The sequence below is a fragment of the Pyrus communis genome, chromosome 15, assembly GCF_041283825.1.
Source record: "Pyrus communis isolate YQ-2024b chromosome 15, ASM4128382v1, whole genome shotgun sequence".
NCBI classification, from domain to species: domain Eukaryota; kingdom Viridiplantae; phylum Streptophyta; class Magnoliopsida; order Rosales; family Rosaceae; genus Pyrus; species Pyrus communis.
Genome location: NC_142579.1, coordinates 37,559,381 through 37,578,034, shown reverse-complemented (window position 1 = coordinate 37,578,034; position 18,654 = coordinate 37,559,381). Strand labels below are relative to the sequence as shown.

The 18,654-nt window shown below is 35.1% G+C and overlaps 2 protein-coding genes and 1 pseudogene across 3 annotated transcripts; 2 read left to right on the top strand and 1 right to left on the bottom strand.

Annotated features, from left to right (window-relative positions):
• The first annotated feature begins 5,328 nt into the window (after positions 1 to 5,328).
• LOC137726953 (carotenoid 9,10(9',10')-cleavage dioxygenase 1) lies at positions 5,329 to 11,790 on the top strand. Of its 2 annotated transcripts, none has more exons than XM_088685585.1 (14): positions 5,329 to 5,894; positions 6,400 to 6,599; positions 6,738 to 6,878; positions 7,262 to 7,364; positions 8,291 to 8,553; positions 8,802 to 8,981; positions 9,121 to 9,199; positions 9,295 to 9,373; positions 9,528 to 9,590; positions 9,757 to 9,895; positions 10,014 to 10,353; positions 10,442 to 10,509; positions 11,064 to 11,234; positions 11,319 to 11,790. In XM_088685585.1, the coding sequence occupies exons 2-14, from the start codon at positions 6,489 to 6,491 to the stop codon at positions 11,427 to 11,429; spliced, it is 1,848 nt and encodes a 615-aa protein (XP_088541711.1). In that variant the 5' UTR covers positions 5,329 to 5,894; positions 6,400 to 6,488; the 3' UTR covers positions 11,430 to 11,790. The 2 variants fall into 2 exon arrangements, with proteins under 2 accessions (XP_088541711.1, XP_088541712.1); XM_088685586.1 differs by having other exon boundaries at positions 5,355 to 5,894; positions 11,070 to 11,234.
• Positions 11,791 to 12,548: 758 nt separating this feature from the next.
• Positions 12,549 to 13,642, top strand: LOC137728817 (uncharacterized; annotated as a pseudogene).
• Positions 13,643 to 14,251: 609 nt separating this feature from the next.
• On the bottom strand, positions 14,252 to 15,863 carry LOC137726303 (aquaporin TIP4-1). Its single transcript, XM_068465245.2, has 3 exons — positions 15,666 to 15,863; positions 14,929 to 15,164; positions 14,252 to 14,799 (listed from the first exon to the last, which is right to left on the bottom strand). Exons 1-3 carry the CDS (start codon positions 15,790 to 15,792, stop codon positions 14,416 to 14,418), a joined length of 747 nt encoding a protein of 248 aa, XP_068321346.2. The 5' UTR covers positions 15,793 to 15,863; the 3' UTR covers positions 14,252 to 14,415.
• Between the last annotated feature and the right edge of the window lie 2,791 nt (positions 15,864 to 18,654).

The following is an 18,654-nucleotide window of genomic DNA, read 5'->3' as shown; positions in this document are numbered from 1 at the left end:
TTTTAAGATAATATGAAGCACTTCAAGTGCTATTTGGAAAAGTTTCTTTATTGAAAATATGGATGTGCTTCCCGTAGAAGCTGAAAGTTTTAACTTGTCTACTTTTCAAACAAAAATGTTATTTCTACCATTTATTTGTATTAAGATATTAAGGAAATCAAATTTTTAAATCAAATTTACAAACCAAATTATATATAACTAATTAAAAATAAGTACGTTAATTATTACTTAAATAATAATCCAATCATCCACCGCAGAAGAACATAAAAATCACAATAATCCTAGGCCTACCCTGCCTTTGTAAAAAAATTTAGTACATGTCATGCCCTCTTCCCAGTCCAACTTCTGTAATTCAGACCTGTTTCCTACTTGTAGCACAGTGGCTTTTACCATTTCCAATGCACTTCCTAATAAGATTGCCCCCTTTTTAATATTGTTATTAGTTGATATAGACTTTTACTCAATTGGCTCCCTTTTCAATATTAAAATATTTAATTGATATAGACTTTTACGCAATCGATTATCTCCATTCCGCTTCCCAATAATAAAATAAATATTTTATTTGAAACAAAAGGATTTCACTGCACCCTCATCGTATACCTCTCGGTTTTTTTTCTGTTCTCACAACTCACAGGAGCAGCAATTACAGTGGAGCATGAACTCCATATCTCCACAGATTTTAATCTCTATATGTAAATTAATTCAACAAATAGTATTTGTTTTGTAGATTAGAATATTAAGTCCATTATTCCAACAAAGAAAAAGAAATTGAAATTTAGTTAGTTAGCCTACAACCCAAAGTATGCATTTTACTCTTAATCTCTCTTGCAATAGTATAGAGGACGAGACTATCATGCAATGGTTTAAAATATGAAAACTCGACAATTGTTATGATTATTGGGAAGGAAAATGTTATTAACACTCAAAAAATCTCATTCTACACTCTCTTACTAGTGTATTTTTCTTTCTAATTATAGAAAGTTTGGATTGTCAAATGAGATTTTTGGAGTGCTAATAACAATTCCCTATTAGAAATATGTAATATTATCGATCTATGTTATTTTGAATTTTGGTTACTTCATTTATATATTATGATGTTTTGGTTAATAGTTTTGCAAATACTATCCGTTTAATTTTTTTTCTAGGATAAAGTACAAAAAACTACCTCAACTATTGGGGTCACGACAGTTTCATACCTCATCTTTTAAAATTGACAATGTCATACCGCATCTTACGAATTTGTGACAATGTCATACCTACGTCAATTTTTCTGTTAGTTTTTCTATTAAATGCTGACGTGGCAAGAGACAGGGACCACTTTCTATTAAAAAATTATTAAAATATTATTAAAAACTAAAAAAATATTTAATATTTTTTAAATATTAAAATAATAAATAAAAGTAAAATTAAAAAAAAAAGGTAAAGTACAAAAAACTACCTCAACTATTGGGGTCACGACAGTTTCATACCTCATCTTTTAAAATTGACAATGTCATACCGCATCTTATGAATTTGTGACAATGTCATACCTCTGTCAATTTTTCTGTTAGATTTTCTGTTAAGTGCCAACGTGGCTTGATTCGGAACTTACTTTCTATTAAAAATTTATTAAAAACTAAAAAATAATTATTTAATATTTTTTTAAATATTAAAACAGGGAAAAAAAAACCTTCATTTCGTCCCTCCCCTCCCCCCTCCTCTCTCCTCTCCCCGTCTTCATCTTCTTCCCCCACCTGCAAATCCCAACAAAAAGAAAAAAAAATCCAATTTGTCTTCCCCCCACACCCACACTCAATTTCCCAACACCCACACTCTTCTCCCTCCTGCAACTCGGAAAAAAAAAAAAAAAAAACCCAGATCCTGTCGGCGGGAAGATGGGTGCGCAGAGAAGGTGGAGGATGGGTGTGGAAGAGGATGTGGAGAATGGATGAAAGTGGTGGATTTGGGGTTTGATGGGTTTTCAAATTTTTTTTTTTCCTTCTTTTTTTCCTCTTCTTCTTCTTCTTCTTCTTCTTCCGCAGGGGAGTTGATGGTTTAAAAAAAAAAAAAAAAAAAAATTTTTCCTTCCTCCTTTTTGTCCTCTTCTCCTTCTTCTTCTTCCGAATGGGGGGTGTGTTGATGGGTTTTCAAATTTTTTTTTATTTTTTCTTCCCCTTCTTCTTCTTCCTCCTCCTTTTCTTCCTCTTCTTCTTCTTCCTCCTTCTCCTTCTCCCTTCTTCTTCTTCCGCGCCGACATGGGGAATTTTATTTTTTTCCTTCCTCCTTTTTTTCCTCTTCTTCTTCTTCTTCCTCCTCCTCCTCTTCCTTCCCCTTCTTGTTCTTCCGCAGGGGGGGTTGTTGGGTTTTCAAAATTTTTTATTTTTTTTATTTTTTTTGGTTTGCAAGTGGGGGGAAGAAAATGAAGATGGGGAGAAGAGAGAGAAGGGGGGAGGGGGAGGGGGAGGGGAAGGGGAGGGACAAACTGATGGTTTTTTTTGTCTCTCTGATTTTTATTATTATTTTAATATTTAAAAAATATTAAATAATTGTTTTTTAGTTTTTAATAATTTTTTAATAGAAAGTATGTTCCGAATCAAGCCACGTCAGCACTTAACAGAAAAACTAACAGAAAAATTGACGGAGGTATAACATTGTCACAAATTCGTAAGATGCGGTATGACATCGTCAATTTTAAAAGATGAGGTATGAAACTGTCGTGACCCCAATAGTTAAGGTAGTTTTTTGTACTTTACCCTTTTTTTTTTAATTTTACTTTTATTTATTATTTTAATATTTAAAAATATTAAATATTTTTTTTAGTTTTTAATAATATTTTATTATTTTTTAATAGAAAGTGGTCCCCGTCTCTTGTCACGTCAGCATTTAACAGAAAAACTAACAGAAAAATTGACGGAGGTATGACATTGTCATAAATTTGTAAGATGCGGTATGACATTGTCAATTTTAAAAGATGAGATATGAAACTGTCGTGACCCCAATAATTGAGGTAGTTTTTTGTACTTTACCCTTTTTTGTAAGAGGCCCCTTCTAAGTCAAAATACTGGCTCTGCCATTGATCAACCACCACATCATTTAGTTTAAAAATAGGTCTTCTTGACATTACTCTTTGTACTATTATTTATGAGAATTGTTATTGGCATTCCAAAATTTTCATTATACACTCCAAACTTTCTATATTTAGAAAAAAAAATATACTTGTGAGGAGTGTAGAATGAGATTTTTGGAGTGTCATTAACACTTCTCTTATTTATATCATATTTCTAATAGAGATGAAACTCACATGTGCTGGTGGGCCCTGCCTTTATTAGAGAGATGGTAGAAAGTGTGTCACTACTCCTTTTCAAAATGGGAAAGGGATCTTCTCCGGATCTATTCCTCCTAATCCACCAAGTCCGGGAATCCGGGCTGTTGAAATTTGATCAAACGACTAAAGTTATTATAACTTTTAAAGTGGGCCCATATTTGTAGCCGTTGGATCAAATTTTAACAGTCCGGATCCTCCAACTTGGTGGATTAGGAGGAAGGGATCTGAAGAGGATCCCCTTCCTTCAAAATGTCCCTGTGTTGACTTGCTGAAGATTACAAAAGAGCTTCATCTTCTTTGTAATTTTATATGAAACAAACCCACCGTTGTTAGCCAGTTGGCTTATTTCTAGATCCTATTCCAAAGCCTTCAACCACTAATCCAGAAGCATTAGACAAGGGAAGATGCTTTTAAGCTCAAACGAATCTTCATTTTTTCGTGAACAATTAATTAATCCAATGCTAAGATAGAGATTAACGTCCAATAAGCAATTGCTGGATATTTTCTTTCTTTATACATGCATTATTATAAAGAGAATTTTAACATAAAGCTCCGGTACTGTTCATTTTAATGAAAAACCATATTTTTACACTAAAAAGTCAATCATGGTACTATTCACTTTACCTTTTATTTTGTCCTTATCGTTAAAATTCAAAGTTTTTAAATCATTTTCATTAGTTTTTCTTATTATAAATGCTTGGAAACTGATTAAGATTGGTCAGCTGCCTATTAAGACTGGTTGTTTTTAGCTTCTGCCTTCGTCTTGTTAACAAGTTTTATTATATTGGCTGACTTAATCGGTCTAAAAACAATGTGTCGTATTTGATACTGGTTACTTTCTTTAGACAAATGAATAAATTAATGACTACATTCTCTCTCAATTTTCTTTAAAAAAAATATGTTAGACATGCTACATTTTTAAATTATGTTAGTGATAATTTAATGTACCATATGATGTGTACATATCACGTCAACTAATGAATCTATTTAATTGAATGTTAGTTGTATACATCACTAACACATGAGATAGTAATTATTATAGTTTAAAAATATGGTCTCCTTAATATTACCCTTCTTTTAATCACCAAAAAGTAGATGAGACCAAAGGTATGTTTACGAGTAATGCTATTCTTTTATTAAAAATAATTAGCATATAAAATAGAGTTGGTCACATTAGTTTTTATTCCGATTCAAGTGGATTAGTAAACAATTTATATAGATTAATGTCATTCCTATGCTGATTTCAGACATTAAACAATTTCAACAAGAATCTGATTCTGATTCCATCTCATTTTAATTCCTCCTCATGAATTTAGTTCCTTTCAATCTAATTACATATTAGTAAACAAGTCACAAGTGATATTTGTAATTGTATTGTTAGCAACTATGGGATGTGTCATGTAGGGTTTGTTTGGAGTTTTAGAATGATTATGCTTAATCAACAATGCAACTATGACATGCATAAACTATTATTCTAGTCGACGTAGTAGGATTCTCTCCCCTCTTTTTTTCTTTCCTCTTCCCTCATCTCCTATTTGAATGGTCACGGTTAAGCCACGTCAACATTTTATATTAATTTTTTATAAAAAGAGAAAGACAAAATAGAGAATGTGAGAGAAAGATGATGGAATGGGATGGAAAGAGGAGGGATGAGAATTTCAGTCCCATATTAGCTGCAAGATCACTAAAATGTGAGATCACTTAAATAATAAGTTACTCGAAAATCAACTAATCCAATTGACAAGTACATTCATACTCACAATAACTACATAGACAGTCAAATTGATGAGAACAAAAGAACAACACAAACAAAAAAAAATAAAAACTATATACAAGTGATACTGAAAAAAAAAAAAAAAAAAATTTGAACACATAACCTTATGTGGATACACAAATATAAGCTAGAAATTAATAGTCCTCCTTCGAGGCTACTTGTCTTTTATTTTAGACATATCCTTCCTCTTACGGCAAGTTTTTTTTAAGAATATTACTAAGGTTGCTAGACCCAAGGCCAGAGTACTTTCAATGCAGATTCGGTCTTCATTTTTTTGACATGTAGGCATTGTTAAGAACAACAACAACCAAAAAAATACATCTACTTGTCCGATTATTTGTAAACTTTGTCATCCAAAATTCCTAACCCTCCACCATTATTTTTTTCTCCCGAAAGAAACAAAGGAAAAGCTTCATTATAGGAGGTCATGTTAGAAGCCAAACTAAACGTAATCCAAATCCACCATGCTTATCACCGGGCCACATACAGACAGTATTGAGAAGGAACTAATATTTACAGGGGAGCATTTGACCCCTCCCAACACAGGTTCGTGGTAAACCAGAAACATAACCCGCCCTCTCTGCTTTCTTCCTTTCCTCCTGGCAAGACCCCCACTCCATCGCCATATTCTTTCCAAACCCAGCCATGAAAATCGTAGCTTTTCCGTCGAGATCCTCAATCGCCGTCAAAGAGTAGCCTTTGCAACAACACCTCCACGTCGCCGGTGCCAAACCCTTCTCCATGCCGCCCATGCCAACTTCAGCTTGACAGTTGCCTCCATCGCTGTTCCACCTTACCTTCAACCAAGAGCATCGTGTATGTCAATTAGTTTTTTACTTATTTATTTTAATATTATTTTTTTATTAAATATATTAAAAAGTAATGAACATAACCAACCAAAGTTTTCAATACGTTGGTTTTTAAGAGATTTTAATTTTAATTTTTGAAACAGTTGGATAAGTGTTGTGTTTTGAGAGAACGGGCATTATTTTTGCCACCCTTGTTTTTATCGTGAATTATATAAGAATGGCGCACTGCACCTCATATAGGCCTACCTTTCAAGACTAGGACTAATATCCAGATGATATGTTAAGAATCCTGATGCCGTGCCCATGACCGTTCCAACACAAAAAATTATATTCAATTTTGATGTCATCATATATTGGAGTTTTTCAGCGTACCAAAATATAAAGCAGTATCCTATGTATCATAACGTATAAATAAAAATATTTAAAATATATCTTCTAGTATATTATAACATGTGTTGTCCTATGTTGTATTTCAAGTTAGCCTAAAGATTCCTCATTGTATTAAATGTTAGGACTCCCTATTATAAATAGCCCCGAAGTTGGTGCAAGCAAGATACTATTTCTGACCCTAAACAGTGGTGTTAGCTAGGGACGGAGATCCATGGCAAGCTCTGCTTATGCTAACTTACATGCAATTAATGGGTCTTTTCAAACCCATTTCATATCTCACAGCTTTAATCACCTGAAAACCTCTCTTTCCTTGACTGTTAAGGTATCTCTCTCTCTCTCTCTCTCTCTCTCTCTCTCTCTCTCTCTCTCTCACTCTCATTTATTAGGGTTATGCTTAAATTGACAATTATTTTCTGAACTTCATTTGAGATTTTGTTCATATTACTTTCTGTTTTTCTAGCCTCTACTCAAAGAGCTGGAGAAATTTCCATTGATAAAGGTGGATGTGTCCAAAAACATGAAAAACGCTTCTGGGAAGTTGTTAGATGCACTCATGAACTCCATGTTCCAATTCGTGGACCAACCATTGCTTCCATCTCAGGTTGGTTGTTTTCACACTTCCATCTGGGTACTAATTTCACTCTTGGTCACCCAAAAGTATTTAGCCTTGTAAGGTATTTTGAGAATGCAAATCTCACAACGGGAAATTAAGAGATTTTACCGGTGCTTATAAGAAGTTGTTTCTCCCTATGCCAATTTATTTCCAACTGAGTTCGATCAAGAGTTATATTTTCATTTTTTTTTCAAGCTTAATTATTAGCTATATTTTTTTGCTAGCTAATTAATCAATTTACAGCTTATGAGACTGCATGGTCGTATTCCCATAATTTACATTTGATGTAGAAATTTATTTTCCAGCATTACATTAGCACTTCACTACCATGGTCGATGCATTTGATATAATTCTATATCCCGTTCTTACAGGAAAACTTTGCTCCAGTTGAAGAGATTGGAGACCTTGTTGAGGTCATCTGCACTGAAGGAGAAATTCCCGCTGACTTTTCCGAGGGTGTGTTCATAAGAAATGGTATGTCAATGGTATAGTCAGAAATTATTCAATGGGCAGGCTATAAGCTAAAATTATTATTATGAAATTAAATGCTCAATTTTTTTGTTGGCTACATAAAGCTATATAATAATAAACTTAAAAGTAGTAATTTGAAGTAAGAAATTTATAGTCTGTTTTCTAGACTTCTAGCCTTCAAACTTTCAAATGAATAATATAATTAAGGGAACCATATGTGTGGTGTAGAAGTTTTAATTTGTTGCTATTAAATTAGTATTGGTTAATGTGATGAGTTTATTTAACATTAATTAACTTTTATTTTCCTAAAAACAGCTCTAAAATACAAACTTTTCATTTGCTAAGTGGGCTAAGACAATTAAAAATAATAAAATAACCCAAATAACTAGTACTTTTAAGCTTAAAGAACTAAAACTCTCCGCTATAGCCCACCAGAGCCTTTTGCTAAGTGGGCTAAGACAATTAAAAATAATAAAATAACCCAAATGACTAGTACTTTTAAGCTTAAAGAACTAAAACTCTCCGCTATAGCCCACCGGAGCCTTGTACTTGGCTCCGCTGTTGGGTATGTAACCTCCAAACACTTTCTTATTGTCGTTTCTTTATTGCCAGAAACTAATTTTCTTATATGTGACAATTAGTGTTAAATAATAATGGCCTTGTGACTTAATGTTTGTATTGTTCGTTCTTGACTAATTCCATATTAGCTCAAGTTTTTGAAGTTTAGTGTAACATGGTATCAGAGTTCTCATCATCCGAAATTAGCTTGATATTGAAATTCATAGAATATATATGATCCTCCGATTAAGTTGAAATAATTACATGCCACTAGACCAAATGAGATCACTATTAACTCAAAGTACATATTTTTGTCAGCTTACACTTTTGGGGTCTAGTCCTTATTTAACATATATGTTATATATTTCCAGGAAACAATCCTTTATTTGGAGGTCTGAAATCCGCAGTTTCAATTTTTGGGCAATCAAACCAGACTTGGGTAGACGGAGAAGGAATGCTTCATGCAGTATACTTTAAAAAAGATCCAAATGGAAGTTGGATTGTCTCGTACAAGAACAGATATGTTGAGACAGAAACATTTAAGCATGAGAAACAAATGCATAACAAACCATGTTTCTTACCAGTCCTAGAAGGAGATGCTTCAGCAGTTTTAGCAGCGCAGCTTCTGAATGCGGTAGTTATATCGATAATTGCTATTTGTTTGGTGGAAAGTCATACACATATAACCCTATATCTGCTATTAAAATAAAAAAATGTTTTCTTATGAGATTGTCTCATAAAGTTGTTTTCTGTCATACTGTGACGTTTGTTAGACAATAAGTCTCGCAAGAAAACATTACTCTTGATTTAGAACTATAATATATGCATCCTTATATGCAGACTATATAATTAAGTTTGTTTTTCTTCTGTAAAATCTCGCAGTTGAGATTTGGCACAGTCAATAAATACTTTAGCAACACCAATGTTTTTGAGCATTCAGGAAGGGTTTACTCGATTACAGAGGATCACCTGCCTCAAGAGGTGGACATCTCAACCTTAGAAACTCTTTCTGATTGGGATGTCGATGGTGCTTGGGATCGACCTTTCACTAGCCATCCAAAGGTTTTTTCGTTTCTCCTATGTATTTGCCCATACACATATACATATACATACATTCATATATATATATATATATATGTATATAGTATTTAATTTGCCTAAAATAGTTAATTATTAATCTTGATTTTAATATGCAATGCAGAAAGCTCCAGGTTCCGGAGAGCTGGTCATGATGGGGACAGCTGCAAAGAAACCTTACTATGTTCTGGGGGTTATTTCTGGTAGTTAATTAATTCGTTTGATTTGTAACTACATTGTGTTATTTATATATGTTGGAGTTTAAACATGTAATTAATTGGTTTTACTGCTATTTCAGCTGATGGAAAGAAATTGCACAAGGCTGATCTCAAATTCAAAAGAAGCGTCCTCAGCCATGATATAGGAGTCACGCAGAAGTAAGTGCTATAAAACTATAAATCAACGTTCCCCCACCACCAGAAAAATAAGAGCCAAATATCAATCCTGCAAATTATTAATTACTTTCTATTTTAAATACTGATTAAATTGTAAATCTATAACCCTTTTTGTTTGTTGTTCTCTTGGCACCAGGTACAATGTAATCATTGATCACCCCCTTACCATGGATATAAAGAGACTTGTCATGGGTGGCCCGTAAGTAAAAATACATGTCTGATTTAGTGGCATTCAAGTATTATATGTATATGTTCTGAATTCAAATCTTGTCAGAGTTGTTGAATTTAAAAAGAAGTAATATAGCTGTTCTTGTGATATTTTTAATGTGCTCATGTTATATATGTATACATTTATGTGCATATAGATTAATGAAGTATGAAAAGGAAGGTTATGCGAGGATTGGAGTGATGCCACGTTATGGTAATGCAGAGTCAGTCAAATGGTTTGAGGTACAAACCAATTGCACATTTCACATTCTCAATTGCTTTGAGGAGGACAATGAGGTAATTTACTAATTAAAACTATAGTGAACTTAATTATAGGATGATCAAGATTAAAATTTATTAATATTTACCGTGTTATATATAGTTTATATTTATTGATAAATAAATAATTGGACAGGTAGTTGTGGTGAGGGGATGTAGGGCTCTCACATCTCTCATACCAGGTCCTGATGAACGAGTTGGTAATTTTGGTAACAAGTTTGAGTGGTTCTCCAAGGGGTTCAATTTTGCACATCATGATGATTCTGCAGCAGATGATGATGCTGGAACCGGATATTTCTTTGCTCGTTTATATGAATGGAGATTGAACATGGTGTCTGGGGAAGTTGAGGAGGAGAAAAATTTAACTGGAACTGAATTTGCCATGGAATTTCCTTTTATCAACGAACGATACACTGGTTTAAAACACAAGTATGGTTATACTCAAGTCATTGATTCTGTGGCAAGCTCTAACTCTGGTAATTAACGAAATTATAAACTTTACTTGATTCTCAATTGTTGATGATTTTAAATATTATTGACTTGATGTTTATTACTTTGTATTAGGCTTGGGTAAATTTGGAGCTCTAGCAAAATTATATTTGGATGATCAATCACATTCCACACCATCTGGGGTAACAAATTCATATTTCGTTTTAGTTTGCAGTTTTTTTTTAGTCAAATAATCTAAGGCTCAATTTGGGTGAGAGAATTCTAGGTGCCAAATGGGATGGGCATCAACTTAGTAAGGAATGATTGATCCAGAAAATGTTCGAGAGTGGGATATTAGGATTGCCCTTCATGACATGAGCATTGCAAATTAATGCATGTAAGAAGGCTTTGTGGAATATAGATATATAAAACATCTATAGCAGAAGTTGCTAATTTATTTTTACTTTATATCTTTAAGTGGGGGAGGCCATAAGGCTTCCCCAATTAGACAAAAGATTATTTACCTTAATTCCATATTTCTGTGCGAGGTGCAAAGTGGAAGCTAAAACCAAATTAGCTTCTCCCAATTCCAATTGTCTTTGACCTAAAGAAAAACCCTTCTCCCATTGAACATACTCTTAAAAGGCATGACCCTAACAATTTATGAGACTTAGCTTTTGTCCTTATCTTAATAGGAATCCCTTACGTTTTTGTGATTGTTCATATTTATATTTGTGATACCGATAATTAATAATAGGATCAGGAGGAAAGGTGTAGCGATCAGCAGTGGATAAAGGTGGAATACCATAAGTTTGAGGAGAACAACTTTTGCAGTGGAAGCGTTTTTGTGCCTAGACAAGGAGGCATAGAGGAAGATGATGGTTGGATTGTCACTTTTGTCCACAATGAAAACACTCATGTAACCCAAGTGAGTTCTGACCCAATTGTAACTTTGTTTTTCTGTATCACATATATATATATATATAAACAATTATATATCTTGCTGATGCAGGTTCATGTAATTGATGCAATGAAGTTTCAGAGTGAACCGATTGTGAAAATCACATTGCCACAGAGGGTGCCATATGGTTTCCATGGGACTTTTGTGTCAATGCTTAATTAGTCAATATTAGTGTTAGGCATGGCATATAGCTTCACAGAGTCCCATGCATATTCATACTCTCTAGTCTAAGGAACTTCGCCAGTACAGAGGACTGAATCAGAAAAAGAAAATTACACTTAATCGGGGACATAAACTTTGTACTTAGTCCTGTGCATATGTGACAGGTGACAGGTTTCATTAGATTAGAGAATCTGGTAGTCAAGTTTGTTAAAGTTCTCATATTGTGAGTGAAAGATAAGAGTGGTTAGTCTTGTTATTAAGGAGTACTGAGGTTAAAAAGCATACGCTCCTCTGTACGTAATTGTATCAGTAATAATCTTCCTATGCACATGGAAGTCATCAGTTTATCTCTATGCCTCAATCTCTCTATGTTGTCTCTTTCTATTTTAACATGGTATAGAACCGGGTTTCTCTCTGTAATTGTATGGTAATCATCTTCTTTTGTATAATGAAATCAGCCTCTCTCTATGCCTCTCTTAACAAAACGTACGTTAATCTGCTGAAGAGTTTCTTTAATGAATCAATGACAGCAGATAAAAATAATAATTAGTTCTTGATAGAGGTATAAGTTGATCACATTAATCCGAGCTACCCCTCATCAAATTCTCCCAACTGTATCTTGCTACAATATTGTTTCACCGTTCCACCTTCACCTAATATGGATATAGCAATCAAAACGAACCACCAGCAATATGTTGGCTTATTGATCTTATACAAGCCCTTTCTGTTACCCAAATTAATGTTTATGGGATAAGGACGGTGGGGTTGGAACTTGGAAGAGGAAATTCATTAAAGAAAAGTTAGCAACTATGTAATGGATCCTACCTACAGATTTTCCAAATCAAAGTATAGAATATATATAGTCATTGATTTCTCTAGCAGTAAAGAAAAATTAGAAAGTACATAATACATCTCCCTTTCTAAATTTTTATGTCTAGCGAGCCCGCCTGCTAATTGCGAAAAACCCTAATTCCCTGGATTCCGTGGCAAGAAATCTGTCTTTGGCTTCATAGATGTAGAAGAAAATGATGCAATAGAAGACTCCCCCAATGACCTCTCCAATAATGATCACCAAGTCGTGTGACTAAGGTCTCCAACTGATAATTGGCAGCCCCTTCAATGTATTCCATCCCCCACACCACAATACTTACCCTAATGCCAACCCCAAGTCCAGAGTCCCCATGGACCCTCTCCCCACTCCAAACTCCATCCCCTTCACTTCTCTATCACTGTGCATTGCCTCACCCCCACCACCGCGAAGGCACCATCTACAGTCTACTCCATTGCAATTTCAAGGCGGCATGGAGTAGGCTTTACTGGCTCCAAGAGTACCCAAATCCGCGCATGGAGGCAACCAGACTACATGGAGTTAGATGCCTCCAGGCGACTCCAGGTGAAATAAGAAGCATTTTGGCTTATAGTAACATGCTTTTCACCACACGCAAAGATCACAACATCAGAATATGGAATACAGCCTCGGACAATTTTAAATCCAAAAAGGTTTCCTCCATTTCCAAGAAAAAAAAGGCTCATTTCCCTTATTTTCAAAAACCAACAAAAACATAAAACACAAAGAATGTGTTTCCTACTTAATATATTGTCATGCAGAAGGTTTGATATACATCGGCTTACAGGACACAACAGTACCCTGGAGAATTTTAGCCGAGAACTGCGTGGACTCGTTTGTGGCACATGAACTGCAATTATGGTGAACCAAGATGATGGATGTCTCTTCACTTGCTCCTCGGATGGATCAGTAAAAATTTGGAGAAGGGTTTTGGGGAAAAAACTCTCACACTGTCACCATGACACTGAAATTCCCCAAAAACGCCATAGCCCTAAGCACTTCATCACTTAACTCTAGTTGCTTCCTCTACTCTGGATCTTCAGATGGAATCATTAATTTTTGGAAGAAGGAAAAGTTGCCTGTAGATTTAACCATGGTGGGGTTTTACAGGGTCACACGTGTGCAGTGCTTTGCCTAGTGGTTGTGGAGGAGTTGATATTTAGTGGGTCAGAGGATACAACAATTAGGGATTGGAGGAGAGAGGAAGGGAATTGCTTATGAGTGTTTGGCTGTGTTGGATGGGCATAGAGGGACTGTCAGGTGTTTGGCTCCTTGTTTAGAGATGGACAAAATTGTAATGGGGTTTTTGGGTTATAGTGCAAGTTTGGACCAGAGTTTTAAGGTCTGGAGTGGGATTGAACTATAGGGACAGGAGTTTCTCTAACCCTGTCTTGTCTCCTTCATGGGTTGAGAGGAAGCTGCTTCAAAGGTAATTATTTTCGGTAGGTCATAAAGTATCAGAATAATCAATAATTTATGTTGCTGCATGCAACCTTTTTATTTTTTACCAAGAATGATTATGAAAAACATATTTTCCATGCATTTTGTGTATTGGATCTTTGTTATTTTAACTAAGCCTTAGAGAAACTACTACAAGTATATAGAGCCCACTGGTCCGACAAATCTTCATTAACAGTTACACCGCCATGCAGTATTATAGTATTTTCTAAATTTCGACCATGATCGAAGATGTTGCCATTTCTATTTTTATTGGTTTCTATTACCATTTATATCAATTAATTTGCACAGTGAGATAATTAGCACGAATGATGTTTTCTACAATTAGTATTGTCACAATTTTGGGTAGCTAAATTAAAAGTTCATAAGCAATGATTCCAACAATGTGTAATGAGATGTACCAACCCATTCATCGCTGTTACTTCCTAACTTTTTTTTTCAGCTACTCCAATGCCCATACTGCCACAATGAACAAGGAGATTTGTGAAGCTTCAGCTTGGTCCAAAAAGAAAGGAGGTAAAGACTCGAAATTTTTTACGTTAGCTTGAGAATAATGCTACAATTTTGTCACTTATGCATGCATAAATGGAAATGTGTAAATATATAAAATAGCTTTGGGGTTGAATTATTGAGTTACCCACCCACCAAATACAATAGTTACATAACAAGCAGAGCTGCAGATTAACCTAACAGAGCAGTTTCCACTGTTGGAATTGGGAGATGAGTTTGCCCGATAATGAAGAAATTTTCATAAATGAACCCAGCAAGTCCACCGCCAATGAGAGGACCAACCCAATAAACCCAGTGGTCAGTCCAATTCCAGCTTACCAAAGCAGGACCAAAGGACCTTGCTGGGTTCATTGAAGCTCCTGAGAAGGCTCCGCCAGCTAGGATGTTGGCCCCGACAACAAATCCAGTTAATGTAGGGCCCAATCCATTAAGAGATCCTCTCTTGTCAACAATTGTAGCATAGACTGTGAATAGCAAGGAGAATGTGAGGACAATCTCCCATATCACACCTTCTAAATAGCCCACCCCACTTGAAAGTGAATGAATTGGAGTAGTCTGCCAAAAAAATAACAATTAAATTATGTGACATGTAACATGACGATATAAATGAGATTCATAGTGAATTTAGATTTGAATAACTACAAATTGACATCTACTTAGCGTGATGAAAAATTCTAAACATACCAATCCACTGAGGTACTCTAGAAGGTAACAAGCTGCGGCAGCTGCTAACAATTGATCGATCCAGTAGAGTATAGATCGGAAGAGGGTAATGTGACCGCCAAACAGGAGGCCAAGAGTGACGGCAGGGTTAAGGTGACCGCCAGATATGTGGCCGGCGGATATCATCACGGCCACAACTAGTGCATGTGTCACAGCTACGGCAAACAACCCCACTAGTGCATGTGCTGCTAGCTTATCTGCCCCACCACAACTCAGACGGTTACCATGTACATAATATAACCAAAAATACATGACTAGTAATCATGTAGTAAACGACAGAGAAATTATAATATAACCAAAAATACATGACTAGTAATCATGTAGTAAACGACAGAGAAATTATGATCTTGGATCTGTGTCCATGATAGTGATGATGAACTACCAAACCCAAACATATTAGTGATTAAACATTACATATTCGATGTAAGAGTTTTGGTCATTAATCAATGAGAGGTTTTTCCAAGTACTCGGTATTTCATGTGTAGGGTGATTGATTAATAGTTGGAGAGATTATATATTTCCTCGTTTTCCTTTGAAATTATCTTGATGAACAATTCATGTAGTTTATATGAGATTTAAAATCAGAGATGTTTTCATTAAATGGAATATTTGTGAGTCACGAGACTAAATGGTTATTGAAACACTATAAAGGATAAAGCAATGGCATATAATTAATTGGGTGTGTGTGTATAAATTACCAGTAGCCATGGCTGATGCAACACCAGCAAAGACGAAGAGGAAGGTAGTGATAAACTCAACCACAAGGGCTCTCCAGACTTCTGGAAGGGCACCCTCACCGGTGGTTCCCAAGGCTATTTTCGCCATTATATGCTCTGGCCTATAGGGTCTCTCAATTTTGCAGTTGCTAGGACAATGAAAATGTATACACTATTTATAAGGATATCAACATTGATGAACCAGATTATATATATGTGTATATGCGTATCTAGCTGGGTCCAATAATATAATTATTGAGTGCTTCAGACGTTGTCCAATTACCAAGCAAGCCAGAAATGAAAATATAGCCAGTCCAATGTTCAGTACTATTGGAAATTTGCATGGTAACTTTACCTTGTTTGGCATCAAGATCAGAAAGGAGATACGATGATATCTTGGTATATAAATTATTTTGTAAACAAGGATCATCGTCCTCTTCTTTTAAAAAATTAAAATCTTGGAAGGGATTAGTGATGAAAAAAAATTAATTAGTTAACAATTGTTTATTATTGTTTAATTTAAGGTACGTTGGTATTTGATGTCTTACATTATGTTTGGATGATGAAAATAAATTTGAGATTTTGACAAAAGTCAGAATTTATAAATTGACATGCACCAAATCCTTTGTTTGAATTCATAAACATAGAAATTTTGAATTTCCGTGTCAAAAAAAAAAACTTGGAATTTGGGACCTTCAATTCCCAAGTTTAAATTTCATATATGTAAATAGGTATCATTTCTTAATTTCTACGAGTAAGAGTTTAAAAATAATAATTTCCGTATTCAAATTCCATTGTTCTTTTATGTTAACCAAACAAAAAAATTCATAAATTCTAGATAATAAAATTTCGTCATTTTAAATTTTTTTGATAATCTTAAATTTCCTCATCTAAAGATTAAATTTGTGTTCCTTACCCATAAGGATTAAAGTTTACAATTAATCTTCTAATTTGTTTTAGGATTAGTTCTTAATTTACGAAAACACTTTTTGTAACTCGTAAAATATAATATGGCAAAATGTAGTACTATGATATTGTAACCGTCTATGCACGTGAAAAAAAAAACCTTAGTACCACATTCATGTAATTGTAGCCAAAACTAAAAAGCTATATTAGTGTGCTATTCCACCTTCTACACCCTAATTTGTTTTCCCGGTTTGCAGTGTGTTTCTTCTGTAACTCTAAGAATAAAAAATAGGGTTTGAGTTTTGATCGTGCCATGCACCAACCCTCTGTGATACTATCATCCGAAAAGCTGAGATTAATGGATAAAAGTTAAAACAATTGCGATATTCTAATATTATGAGTGTCCTCTGAGTGTGCACTTTGTGTCCTCTTCTTCCATATATGCATTTCCTTAACGTGATTATATATATTATATATGGCCAACTGACATTAAATAAATAGTAAAATAGTTTCAATTATTGATGGTTTCAAGGATTATTTTTGTTGCATTATCCCTTAGTGAACATGTAACATCCCACATCGCCCAGGGGAGTGATCTTTAAATGTATATTCCCATCCTTACCTAGCATGAGGCCTTTTGGGAGCTCACTGGCTTCGGGTTCCGTAGGAACTCCGAAGTTAAGCGAGAAGGGGGCTAGAGCAACCCCATGATGGGTGACCCACTGGGAAGTTGCTCGTGAGTTCCCAAAAACAAAACCGTGAGGGAATGGTAAGCCCAAAGCGGACAATATCGTGCTACGGTGATGGAGCGGGCCCGGGAAGTGATCCGCCCCGGGCCGGGATGTGACAATTTGAACCTGGCTCTGATACCAAATTGTCACATCCCGGCCCGGGGCGGATCACTTCCCGGGCCCGCTCCATCACCGTAGCACGATATTGTCCGCTTTGGGCTTACCATTCCCTCACGGTTTTGTTTTTGGGAACTCACGAGCAACTTCCCAGTGGGTCACCCATCATGGGGTTGCTCTAGCCCCCTTCTAGCTTAACTTCGGAGTTCCTACGGAACCCGAAGCCAGTGAGCTCCCAAAAGGCCTCATGCTAGGTAAGGATGGGAATATACATTTAAGGATCACTCCCCTGAGCGATGTGGGATGTTACAGAACATTAATTTCAATTGTAAATATGAACTGATACTATATGTATATATATGTATATATGTATATGTATATGCAGGAATGCTCTCCTAAGGTTCTTTTTTTATGGACCTGTGAGACCTCTTTTATCAGAGCCATAAGATTAATCTAACGGTACAAAAATTAATGAGTTTATATAATCCTTTTACACCTAAACAAAATCAAAACACACCAAAATTAAAAATAGGTTTCATGCTCAAGAACCAACGACTTCTAATGGCTTTGCAATCATAAGAAGGAGAGGATGATGCACATCAACTCAACACAATCATCCTTTTTGCTATTTAAATTAGATCAAAGAGGCACAACAAACGTGGTGGTGGCCACTGTTAGATGTGAATTCACTGCAAAATGGATGGCAAAATACGGGATTGCCTCCAATAAACTTAAGGCTTTTGATAATGTCTGCAAGGCCGCTCGTTTGGACCCATCGGCAATGGCGGTTCGAAATCTGAAACATTTGAGAAATCTGGGGAAAGACCTCTCTGCCAACTGGAAGGAATTTTCACTCGTGAACTTTTTTTTTTGTTCTTTATTTAATCTGTTTGATATATTGTTATGATATAACAAAGATAATTTAAGCTTATTGGTTAATTTACCCTTAGATCAATTTAATGACTCAGATGAAAGAGGACCTCAATGGTCCTCAAAATCAGGACCTTAGGAGAGCACCACTGTATGTATATGTATATGTATATATATGTTAGTTATCAGTGGAAACTTAGGCTTATTCAGTTATTCGCATAATTGTGTAAAAGGTTTATCGACCAAAAGTTCAAAACTATATACTATAATAACATTGCTGTCTGTGCAGCTGTGGCCAAACTATATGGATAATTTGCAAGAAAATGAACTATTAAATATGCAGAAGA